We start from the raw sequence: 13,293 nt of genomic DNA, 5'->3' as shown, positions 1-13,293 counted from the left end.
TTTTCTGCAAAAGGTAGCATATTTATGTTTACAATGTGTAGACCACAAGGACCAGGCACAACCCAGATGTTTAGTTTGACTTATTTTTTTTTTAGTTTGCTCGCACATTACAATGTTGGCTTCTGCCTCTATTGAAGTAGGGAAGGCATGATTAGATGATGCTTACCAGCTGCAATAATCAGCATTCCCTGAAACAATATCCTGAACCCGCTGCTCCACCCCTCCCCTGCAGCAGAGCCACCAACCACATCCACTGCAGTGGAGTGTGATCCAAACAGAGGGAGCAGCCAAGGAGGTAATAGCGAAGAGAGCTGACCACCCATCAGATGGCTAGGATCTCCTTCTCTATGGTGCTGTACCTGGCCTTCCACTCTCACAGTTTCCTGATTTACACAACTGGGCGGTCCCCCCCCCCACCTTAACAATTGGGGCAAAACAGCTCCATGTCCAAGTCATCAGTCTGCAGAATAAAAAAACACAGGAACATCTAGGTGTGTGAAGTAGGGGTTCCCCACAGAAAGCCTTGTTAACCTGCGTCCACTGGACCAGATCTGGTACAACCTTCCAGGTGAGGTCAGTCAAGGAGCTGGTAAGCTGTGGCGGGAGTCTCCAGCTTGCCCCAGGAACTGCCTAACCTCCTTTTTGGTCTTGGGGCACGGGCAGGATGCAATTGCTGCAGTTTTGTCCATCTATGGATGCACCTGCCCACCTCCCAAGTGGTATTCCAGATACCATACCTCCCTTCGTACAACCACACACATCTTTGGGAAATTTGTGGGTCCAGGCACTCCAGGATCACAGCAGCCCACTGCACATGCTCCACCCAAGTGTCACTGTGGATAATAACAGTATCCAAATAGGTGACAGCACATGAAGCTTGCAGCCACAGCACCCAGTTTTTGAGGCATCGCAAGGTGGGGGGGCCCCTGACCAAGATGAATTGAAGTGCAACAAATTGGTGCAAACTGTACGGAGTGGAAAAGGCATGGGGTAATCATCAAACCATGACACCTCATTCACTTTGCATTAGTCAACACAGAACCATATATACCAATCTTTCTTTAAAAAAGAACTAAAGGTATAAACCACAAGCTGTGCGACTCTTCTGTTCTGTTTCAGCATTTCAGCCATTTCTTTCTGCTTAGGTAACCTGTAGGGCTGTAAATGCACCATCATGCCAGGCTCGGTTTCAAAATGGCCCTCTTTAAGATTTGTAAAGCTGGCAGGGGGGAGAACACATCTGCCAACAGCTGTTGCAATGCGGCAACATCCTCTCTCTGGCCTGTCTGTGATGGTTATCACAATGCGAGAATGGTGGAATTTGGCACCTACGGCCCCAACTCATCTCTTTCTCATGACAACCTCCCCAACGTGTGCAGCTTTGCTCTTAGGTCCAGAAAATATAGAATCTCATCTTTCGCCAGGCTCAGATGTTCTCTCCAGTTTTCTTTAATCAGGTCCAACACCCCCTACAAAATTCTGCCAAACAGTAGCTCAAGTGGAGAAAATCCAGTGAAGGCTTGGAGCATCTCCCACACAGCAAACAACATAGGGTCTAACCAGCGATGAAACTGCGAATCATGGTGTTATTCAGCTGCTCCACCAGCCCATCAATATGAGGGTGATAGACGCTAGTCCCGAAAGATTTAATGCCAAGTAATTCATACAGTTTGTGTGTTATTATTATAACACCTACAAACTGTGATTGTGCAAGACATGAACGATGCGCCCAGGGATCTGCATTAAAGGTAAAGGGCACAAAGTCGCTTGATGACCTGCTGACAGACAGGGTACCCACCACTGGCACACATCTCCCCTGAATGCCCGGACGATAAATTCGGGACATTATTTGCTCCAGAGTTTTGTCAAAACGCATGTCACCAGCCATTGGGTTATATTGAGCCACCTGGAAAATCATTTCCTGGTGGCTTTTATGCACCAGCAACTGTGTGTGGTTGTCCTGCATGAGAGTGTCGCCACTCTCTCAATACAATCTGCCAATATAATCAATACAAAATACGGGAATGTCAGATTCAGGGTACACCACCTGATCATCAATTTTTATTACTTGATCGAAGGCTGAGTGTAGACTGTCATCCTGAGGCTAACCTAGTAGCCACCTACTCTAGGGCCACCTTGTGTGGACATTCCTAGGTAGTACTGGATGGGTTACGCCCTTGTCGTAGCTAATGAGTCATTTACAATGAGTGAATCTTTTGTTTTTATTTCTTTATGAACACCAGTGTTATTTTGGGACTTTTTTCACTTGTCCAGCTCTGCAGGTGGAGGTGACCAAAATAAGAGTAAATGAGTCCTGTACCAAGGCGGAGCTGAAGTGTAAGAGCAGCTGCACCGGGGATGTTTCTTATGTCTGGCTCAAGAATGGAGAGAAGGTCACAGAAGAAAATCCTCACATAACCAGCCTTCGGTTTAATGACAGCATCTGCTGTGCTTTGAAAGGACAAGAAGATTACTGCTCGGCTTCACTGTGTAAGTGCAGTGTAACTGACAAACTCTAACACAAAGGGTGGAGTTTTTTAAGAGGAACTTCCCCCAGCTTGATTTTTTTTTCTAATTTTATGTAAGCATTCGGCTTTTTGTGAATATACTTATTTCTATCTATTAAACAAATGATTATTGTTCCTCCAGATGCTCCAAAGCTTCCCTCTGTGACAGTGAGTCCATCTGGTGAGATAGTGGAGAACATTTCAGTGATTCTGATTTGTAGCAGTGATGCTAACCCAGCTGCTAATTACACCTGGTACAAGGAAGGTGGGCAAACACCCCTGTCCACTACAAAACAGCTCAGCCTCCCGTCCATCCGGCCATCTGACTCTGGAGTTTATAACTGCACAGCAGAAAATGAGCTGGGAATCAGGAAATCCAAACATCTTCGTATAAATGTAAAATGTGAGTGAAACTGCTGATATTTGGAGCCTTCTTCTTGTAAGTTACCAAAAAACAGTGCATACTTTACACAAGACTTTACACATGACTCTAACCTAAATAATATTATTGCTCCATAATGAGCAATTCAACTCACTCTGTCAGTGGATTTAAGTTTCAGCCAAATCAAATTGTTGACAATTTGCCAAGAACTCCCCCCTCCCGCTTACATATCTGTAAGGACAAACCTGCCTGGGAGTAGGTTTATTCAGTGACTAAACTGGTGGAGCCAGTTGTCGTGAATGCCTTGACTCCAACTAAGTAAAAAGAGCATTACAGGTCAGCACGATCATCTAGCATATCCTGTCTCACAATATTTATAGAGGCACTGCTTCATTAAGGACAGCATAATTCACATATGTCACTTTTTAGAACCACAGTTTAGAAGACAGATGTCTATGGACTCTTCTCTGTATGAACACCTCCCCTGAACAATTATGAACTAGACGAATAGATTACACCCTAAAGAATGACTGAATTTGAAATGTTATTATCCTGACCAGCTTCTCTTAATCTTATTCAGATATGATTTTATATTATTCTTCCATTTGCTTTTTTCTAATAGCCTTTGTAAGAAATCTGTTTCCCGATGAATGAAAAAAAAAGATTTCTATGATCATAGTTAACTAACCAACCACAGCCTAACCAGGATCAGCCAATCCTGGCTCACCTAGTTAATTAATGTTATGTGACCCTAACACAGTCCTCTCTTTATAGCTAATTTCTGATGCTCTTCTTGTACAGGAAATAAGCAGAAGTTTAAAGATTGTATATGGTGCTTTACATAGAACAATCAAGTTCTACAACAAGTAGGACCTAATTTACAGTTAACATATGTTAGCATATTTCCTCCAGATGCTCCAAAGCTTCCCTCTGTGTCAGTGAGTCCCTCTGCTGAGATAGTGGAGGGCAGTTCAGTCACTCTGACCTGTAGCAGTGATGCTAACCCAGCAGCTAACTACACCTGGTACAAGGAGGAGCTATTCCTGACTTGGCCACGAGTGGGCGTTCATCATTTCACCTCGATCAGCTCTGAGAACAGAGGAAACTACTCCTGCAAGTCAGAGAATCAGTATGGACAGATCAACTCTTCACGTGTGTTTATAAATGTCCAGTGTAAGTAAAAAAGTGCAATTTAACCCTATGATACCTAAATCATCATTAGTGATAAACTGTGCCCTAGCACTACCTCTAACCCTAGATAATCTGAATATGTAATTACTGAGAGATCATGAAGTGTCTTGAAATGTTATCACTCAGATGCTCCAAAGTTTCTTTTTGTGTTAATTCACTGTAGACACATAGGGAAATTCATGAAATTAGACTATGGTTTTAGTTTAATAATATTCTTAAATCCTCTTTATTGCTTGATCTGCACAAAGGTAGGAAAAAAATGTTACAAAACAACTATTTAACTAACACACCAGGCCCTCATTTTACACAAATCTATGCAGGAATAAATGTAGCAGGAGAGTATTTAGTGTGCTGGAATCAATTTTAAGTAAATACTGTGGAAACAGTAAAGTACAGGATTTCCACAATTTCAATTTACCCTCAAATTAAAGTGGCACACTCAGTCTCAGTTTATTTAGTTATTGGGCAAAACAACATCAGTGGATTTGTAGAAATAATATGTTGTCCTTTATGACAAAGTAATAGAACATTATTCTGTAACATGATTCATGGCTTAAGGGTCATCATTTGCTTTCATGAGTTACACACACTAAGCAAATATTTGCCTTGCTATATTTGTTAGTGTAATAAAAGGCTTTATAAACTGTCCTCCAGATGCTCCAAAGCTTCCCTTTGTGTCAGTGAGTCCCTCTGCTCAGATAGCGGAGGGCAGTTCAGTCACTCTGACCTGTAGCAGTGATGCTAACCCAGCAGCTAATTACACCTGGTACAAGGAGAATAAAGCACTGCCTCTAGGACCAGAGGGCAGTCATCATTTCACCTCCATCAGCTCTGAGGACAGAGGAAACTACTTCTGCAAATCAGAGAATCAGTATGGACAGATCAACTCATCATATGTCTTTATAAATGTTCAGTGTAAGTATTCTTCATTGTCCAAAGGCTTCTCTATACTTTGCATGCTAATATAAATGAATAATCTTTATAATTTCCCAGATGCTCCAAAACTTCCCTCTGTGTCAGTGACTCCGTCTGGAGAGATAGCTGAAGGCAGTTCAGTGACTCTGACATGTAGCAGTGATGCTAACCCAGCAGCTAATTACACCTGGTACAAGGAGAAAGAAGACTCACCAAAGGCACATGGACAAACCTTCACCATTGACAAGTTTAGTCCTGCACACAGTGGGGCTTACCAGTGTAAAGTCCAGAACAACAGAGGACATCATAGCTTGACCTTTCTCTTGGCTGCTGTACGGTTAAGTGGGAATGGCACTGGTACGCCCTTTTACTTACTGAAAATCAAGTTGTTGCCAATCAGATGCTTTACAGATGGTATTGCATGGTGGATCAGAGTACACTTGTCTGCATTCATAATTCCAAATACTGTGACAAAATCCTGAACAACACTGGCTGAAAAGCCACCCCAAACTACCACAGAGCCTCCATCGTATTTTAAAGACAGCTTTAAGGCCCTTTCACATAGGACGCTGCATGCCGATTGCTGCGGTCTGAAACGCTCTTATTTCTATTGCTTGTGCTGTGCAAATTCAGTTTCCCATTATAGCACGGCATTCTTGGAAGTGAGACGTAATTGTGCATACCAGTTGAACTTTCACAGCAGCGTGCTGTGACGTACATTCGTGTGACCATTAGAAATAAATCCTACTGTGCTAGGTTCATGCACACAACCACACAATGAAGGAAAACATTCTGTACATACCAAGTTCAGTGAACTTTTTTGACACAAGTTTCAAAATGAGAATCAGAATACTCTATTGATCCCTAGGGAAAACTATGTGGGTTACAGTGCTCCAGTAAAAACAGTAACAAAAAGGCAATACAAGAAATAAGAAACAGCACAATATATACATATATATCCGACATAGCAAAATTGGTATGGTGCCGATCTGGCCCACACAATGTGCTTACATATGGCCCAGATACCACAAAGAATGACGGCCCTTTGGTGGCCCAGATCTGGTTTGCCAGCGGTGTCCCACTCATGGGCAAGCACAAGGCCAGTTGCAGACACAGTGGTGGTCCTGTGCTGGCCCATGTGTGTGGATTACCTCTGGCAAACCTGATCTGGGCCACCAAAGAGCCGTCATTCTTTGCAGTATGTGAGCTATAGCGAGCCAGATGTGGCATGCCATCACACAGACAGTGCCATCTATGCCAGCCCTGGCTCATATCTGGATGACATACATCTTATCATGCCAGAAGTCAGCCAGCAGTGCGAGCTTGATACCAGATCCGGGCCAGACCTGTGGGACACATACACATAAGTCACTTACTAATAAATATCTGAATAAGAAAGAAGAGCATGTGCAAAAAGGGTGTAGCTATTGCAGTGTATACAGTGTGTTAGGTGGAGGAGTTGTACAGGGACATGGCCACAGGCAGGAATGATTTCCTGTGTCATTCAGTGGTGTTTTTTGGTAATCTCAGTCTCTCACTGAACGTGCTCCTGTGGCTAGCCAGCATGTCATGGAGTGAGTGGGAGGAATTATTATTATTATTATTATTACTAACATTGTGTTTATCTTGGAGAACATTCGCCTCTCTGACACCACCTTAAGACAGTCCAGCTCCATCCCCACAACATCCCCACAAGCTCCATCCCCTTGTGGATCCATATATTGAGTCTGTTAGCATCAGCAACTCTCAATCTGCTCCCCCAGCATGCATAGCAGGCATAGAGGATAGCAGTGGCAACAACAGACTAGTAGAACATCCTGAGCATTGTTTGACAGATGTTGAAGGACCTCAGCCGCCTCAAAAAATAGAGACGACCCTGACCGTTCCTGTAAAGTGCAGTAGTGTTTTTAGCCCAGTCCAGTATATTGTCTATGTGTTATTTATGTATAATCCACAATGTCAACATTGAGCCCCTGGATTGAAACAGGGGTCAAGTTTTTTTCTGGCAGGAGACTAGAATAAAACAGGAACACTGAGACTCGGATACGTAGACTTGACACAGGGACCAGTGAATAAAGACAGGAAAGACTGAACTTGTTAAATGGAACACAGGGAGGCATGATAACAGTAACGTACAGACCTAAGACCATAAAATACAAACACTGTGCATAACGGAATGACAATAAAGAACCAAAACCTGGAACATGAACTTAGCCATATAATAATAAAAGCCTGAATGATAATACATATCAAATACAGAACTATAATATAAAGATAAAAAAAAACTTGCTAAACATTCCCAAAACTCAAAACCCTGGGTCACAGACGCAGGACCATGACAGACTTGATCATTGCTGTTGCAGTCTGAATCCAGTTTGAATCCCCACACTGAAGCTGAAAGAGGAGAGGGTTTGGAGAAAAGTAGGTGGGCAAAGGTGTAGGATTTCCAGCTAAGTTCTGAAAATATGTATATGTATTTGATCTATCATTAGGTAGCTACTTTGGAAGGAAACAGTTCTTCCATTGAGTGTTGTAAAAGTACACGTATTCATGAGTTATACAAGGTGAAACTTGGCTTTACACTTAGTCTGAAGGGCAGTAACACTTTGTTATTCTATGGTGCCAGAAGTTGGAAACATAATATATAACAGTGTATGTAACAGAGTTTTAATGTTATCCCCCTTACTCAGAAATGTGGAAAATCATTGCTGGAACAGTGATTGGCATTCTTCTTGTTGTCATACTCATGTGGATTTTATTATCGATATGGTGAGTACCATATCATTTTAATTATTTTACTTAAAGCTTTTCAGTTAGTTTAAGCAATCTAAACCTTTATTTCTTCCTCCAACTAGGAAAAAGCAGATCCCAAGAAAGCTCCCTGAGCCTACAGAGAGCCCAGGCACAAGTGCACAGGTCAGGAAGATCAATACATGTACAAAAGGTGGTTTCACATTTCGCAGACTAAAGCTGAAAGGCTACAGTTACAGAAAACTGACTGATGATTCATGAGAACTGCATCAGGCTTAGGCTCACAGTTGTACTGAGAATCACAAATGTGTCGTGTCTACAGAAGCAACCAGTAGAGCAGAAGTGCAGCCTTCAGTATGCCAGCATTCAGTTTTCTAAGAAGCAGACAGATCCTCTCTATTCCAACATCAACCCAGCTCAGGCCCAGAAGCACAAGAAAGAAGAAGAAGAGGAAAACAAAATCCATTATGCTACTGTCAAGTTTGCCAGTTCCAGTAGAGCACCAAGGTAAGCAACACATAGACATTATCATTGCTGTAGGATAAAGTTTTGTTTTTGAGAGGAACTTGGCAGGACAGTCATGCATCACCACTTCTTCTTTTGTTTTCATAGATTTGAACATTTAATATCACACGATATACACATCAGATTTCCTCGCCCTGTAAAGCATTAACAATGAAAAATTTGCCAGAACATTCAAATTTTTTCTAGAAAACTGGAGCGTTCATTGAATCTTCTGGCAATTAAAAAAGAAATTAAAGGTCATTTTGCAGATGAGTTTTAATTTGTGCAACGTTTTTGTGTAACATATTACTCATAATTTGCTCATCTTAAGCAAAAACATACAAGAGGATCAGGGTTTAAAATTTTGCTGTATGAGGTAGTGTATCATATATCAAATATGATGCGCTCAGTGTTGCAGGGAGAGTATTTCACTTCCACTTCTGCAAACAATCTGTTTGTCTGTGTACTCATCTGTTTTTAGTTTTCATGCTTAATGTAAATCCTGTTCATACAGTCTAAAACATGACTTACTTCACACTGTTGAGTAGATAATGAGTTGGTTGTCAGCCCAGTCATGTTGGGGTTTTTTCCCTCCCTAGTTATTTGCCTATGATTCCACTGAACACATTCAAACCATAAGACTGATTTGCCTGTCTACTTTGCCTTGCATTATTTCCCAGGCAAAATAAATAGTCATGAGACTTAGCCATTGAGGTTGAGTCTGAAAGCCAATTCCATGTTAAAGTATCAAGTTTTAAATCAGAAATAAACATGGCTTTGGGGGTGGGCGGGTTATACAGCGTCCAGAGGATGGTCTGTGTATTCAAACCCACCTCTGGCGCTGGTGCTCTACCCTCAATTTTAAATGCATATAGACACTGAGGGTTTTCGGGATCAGCCGTGCTGCTCTCTGGTAGGAAGCATCATGTTTTAAATGCACTTTAGAACAGCATGCAGCAACACTACATATGAGCGGGCGGAGGGAGGTTTGGGGTCTTCACTCACCTCCATTCTCTGTTGACCGCCGGGGCTGGGAGGTATTGGCCGTCCGATTGGGGTTCAGGATGCGGGGCGTCCCTGCTACTGCAGATATGGGGGCGGTCTGCTTGCGTCCACCCCAGGGAAAAGGGTTACATCTCATGGGTCTAGGTGTGGTTTGCCTCTCTTGGAGAAAGGGTACCTGCACCTGAGGTATAGAGTATGTTTGGGAAGTGTGATTGTATGTACAGTGTCTATTTGTGTCTGTCTCCATGTCGGGTGAGTACTTGTTTATGTGCATATGAGGGAATGCACATTTGTGTCTGTGTGCGCCTGTTCGTCGGTGTCTATACTGTATGTCAGGTCAGGTATCAGACGCCACCTCTCTGGGAACATCTCAGGTCCTCCAAGGTATGGAGGCCTATCTCCCCTACCTGCCGGTTGCTGATGCCGTCAGACATGCGTTGGTGGTTCTTGGCGTCTGGGGCTGGGGCTGGGCGCTCATGTATGTACCACCTCACTCCTGGTGGCCGCTTGGCGGGGCCTGACAACTGTGGCCCAGTTGGGCCCCTTCGGGGATTAGGGGGCCCTCAGGCCTCTGTCCTCTGGGCCTGGGGCTCGGTCCTCTCTGGTACTGCTGGCTGCCAGCAGTGCCCGCGAACACATCACTGCAGCCCCGTCTGGCTGCTGGGTGACCCTGCGTCTGAGGCTCTCCTCAGCTCTTCCCAGGCAGGTGGCACTGTTGCCCCTCTGATGGTCGTCCTTGGGTTCTCGTACTTTGGGGCCTCAATCTCCCCCATACCTGCTTCATGCCCTGAGGGACGGGGCTATGGCTCCCCACACGCCCTAGCAGATCATTACATGGAGAAACCTTTTGAATACAAGCGTGTTGATCCACACAGGCGTGCACACGGGTGTTCACTGTTCATAGACACAAACTACACCTTTCTTGCCTGCTACTTCAAAGCACATTGTGTGCTGCACAATAACATTTAATATTTAGTATCTACTGTTATTTACTGTTAGCTAGTTTATTGTGATGGTGTTGTGTTTATAATGTTGCTCTCTTGTTTGTTTTTTCTTCTCTCGACAGGTGATCCAGATGATTTTTTTATTCAACCCCTTTCTCACTATCTCTTCTCCCCTCGGTTTTTCTTTCTCTCATTCTTTCTTTCTCCCTGTCCTATCCCCAAGTCATGCCTGTCCCATCTGTAACAACTGAAAATAAAATAAATACATAACAATAATAATAATAATAAAGGTCAATCAAATGGACCAATATGTCAAGACCATAATGAGCCACTTGGTACAGTAAACCCGCTAGACATCTTTCTTGGCCTTTACACAATAATTCTGATGAAGAAAGAAAGAAAGAAAGAAAGAAAGAAAGAAAGAAAGAAAGAAAGAAAGAAAGAAAGAAAGAAAGAAAGAAAGAAAGAAAGAAAGAAAGAAAGAAATCGACAGCCTGATAAAAACCTATTTTGATTTCTACAAATCATGACTGGGCGGTGATAGAGGTGAATGGATCTAGAGTTATGAACCCTTAGAATGACAGGTAGGTGCATTTTTGTCACTGTAAACTATTTAACATTCCAATAATAAACAAGGAAACTTGGTAACTAGTTACCAAGTTTAGCATGAATGTACAATCAGAATAACTGGCCAGCCGATGTTATAAACAAACAAACAAATACATGCATACATACACACAAAAAGACTAACAGTGTGAATGCATAACTTAAACAGTTATTGACACTATTTTAAACATTTGATTTATTTTATTTTATATATCCTTTCCTTTCAGTAACAAAAACCAAAAAACTGAGGAGGATCCAGCTACCCTGTACAGCGGCGTCAACAAAGCACTCCAAAAATATATGAACCAGAATTAGAAACTGCAATGCAGAAACCAACCCACTCTGTTTTTGTTATGATACATGGTACAAGGCAGTGCATTGAGGATGCCAAACTTTGCTTCACTTATTTGGAAGCGAAGAAAAATTCTGCAGATACACTGTATCGCCATGAGTATTCACTCACCCATCCAAATCAGGTCCTGCCTCCATGCACTTATGCAATTAACCGCTAGACGGGCATATTTATAAATAATATTATATTAGGGAAATTTTCCAAGACATATTTCTGACCTGGGGGTAGAACTGATTGTGAACTGGAAAGGGAAAATGCTTATGAACTTGCAAATTAAAAACATGATGCATTTAAAGTAGCCCTTTTTCATTTTTATTTAAGAAGAGAATTTGTTCTAGTGTGCGATGGCCAAACCTGTTCCTTTTCGTGGAGATAATTTCTCCTGCCTTATCGAAAATCCCTTCACATGGAAAAGAGGAGGCTGGAGTGCAGAGAAACTGGTAGAGATGCAGTTATACAGTCTACCTGGGTCTACCAAACCATCAGATAAAGAGAATAAATAAATTCAATTGCTGCACATTTGGCAGACTAGCAGTTTAAGATTAATTAAACAATAAAATATATATTTTTACAACATTACATGTAAAGAGTCAAGTGGAAGTTTTTCTAAAGTTATTTAATGATATTTATATTATGGAAGCAGATTTTTGACATTTTACCTTTTTCCCGTTTTCAGATAAAATAAACACGCACAAAACAAAAGCAAACAGCCAGAACAAAAAGCTGGAAAACCCACCAGATTCACCAAAATCAACTCAAAATTCTCCCACACAACAGAACCTCCTATTCCTCGCTGACTCCAAATCTCTCAGTGAAATGATCAGTGGTTCGCTATCTGTCACCATCAAAACACTCCACAAATCCCGCAAATGATTCATTTCCTTATAAACCATTGAATCAGACACCGAAGCAGTTAGGTTCTAAGTGAAGCTTCGGACGTCACTGATCACGTGGCTCTGGCCAAACGAATCAAGCTTCGACACAGTGCTTCTGAAGCAGTGTGTTGATTTTTTTAACACACACCGGAGCTTCAGCTTCAAGCGGGCCATCACTACTGTAAATAGTTTTGTCAAGTAGCAATCGTGTATTTTGTTCACCTTGTATATATTCTTTACTGCAGCAGCCTAGGTGTGAGAAGCCATTTTTGTTTGAGTTTTCTCGTTTTTCATTTAGAAAGTTAGGTAAGTGAATTGTCTTTTGCTTGGTTTTCATTTGTATAGGAAAGCATAGGGACCATTAGGGAGTTTTGTTTGTTATTTTTGGCACTGCTCACTGCTGAAGAAAATAAATGGCTGCTTAGCACTTTAAAAAGATATTGTTGTTTGTGTTCTTGCTTTGGTGGAGCGGGAGTGGGCCAGTGGGTTCAATACTCGCCTAGACTAAGAACGTAACATAAATTGGGGGCTTGTCCATTCTTTTCCTTTTTTCTTGTTGGGTCTTTTGGTGAGTGGGCTCTTTCGTTCTTTGTTCATTGCCGTTGTTGCAGGTGGGTTACCTGTGTTCTGGGTTAGCTCTGCTTTTTCTGGTTGGCAGTTTTTTCTTGTGTGGGAGTATGGAATTTAAATTGGAGGATTTCACTTTAGGCCCAACTGAAGAAAAGTTGGACAGATGTAAAAAGGATGACCTCATTCTTATTGCCAATTTCTTAGATGTGACTGTGCCATTGAATGCAAAGAAAAAAGAGCTTAAAGAGCTCCTGTGTATTAAACTGCATGAAAGGGGATTGTTTGGTGAGCCAGGTCCTGCAGAGGGCGTCAAGCTGGGAGCTGTTGCTGGTATTCCTGCCCCACTGAAAAATCTCCCTTCTCAACCTGGCCCTTCTGCGGAAGAGCTGCAGTTAAAGCTGCGCATAAAGGAAGTGGAGTTAAAAAAGCAGCAGTTGAAGGTGGAAGCTTGTATATATTCTTTACTGCAGCAGCCTAGGTGTGAGAAGCCATTTTTGTTTGAGTTTTCTCGTTTTTCATTTAGAAAGTTAGGTAAGTGAATTGTCTTTTGCTTGGTTTTCATTTGTATAGGAAAGCATAGGGACCATTAGGGAGTTTTGTTTGTTATTTTTGGCACTGCTCACTGCTGAAGAAAATAAATGGCTGCTTAGCACTTTAAAAAGACATTGTTGTTTGTGTTCTTGCTTTGGTG

General features: G+C 42.1%; 1 protein-coding gene across 1 annotated transcript in view; it reads left to right on the top strand.

Moving 5' to 3' along the window:
- Nucleotides 1-13,293, top strand: part of LOC146571960 (cell adhesion molecule CEACAM5-like) — a 29,155-nt gene that overhangs the window by 5,480 nt on the left and 10,382 nt on the right. Inside the window, exons 4-8 of the mRNA XM_085278430.1 lie at nucleotides 233-295; nucleotides 2,275-2,490; nucleotides 2,650-2,910; nucleotides 3,802-4,062; nucleotides 4,735-4,995. Coding sequence (XP_085134556.1) covers nucleotides 233-295; nucleotides 2,275-2,490; nucleotides 2,650-2,910; nucleotides 3,802-4,062; nucleotides 4,735-4,995 — 1,062 coding nt within the window. The remainder of the gene's footprint in view (nucleotides 1-232; nucleotides 296-2,274; nucleotides 2,491-2,649; nucleotides 2,911-3,801; nucleotides 4,063-4,734; nucleotides 4,996-13,293) is intronic.

Source organism: Mchenga conophoros, linkage group LG6, assembly GCF_057382185.1.
Source record: "Mchenga conophoros isolate Kocher_MC1m ecotype Shallow Benthic linkage group LG6, M_conophoros_male_GT1.1, whole genome shotgun sequence".
NCBI classification, from domain to species: Eukaryota; Metazoa; Chordata; class Actinopteri; order Cichliformes; family Cichlidae; genus Mchenga; species Mchenga conophoros.
Note: the sequence above shows the minus strand (reverse complement) of the source record. Positions and strands in the feature narration are given on the sequence as shown.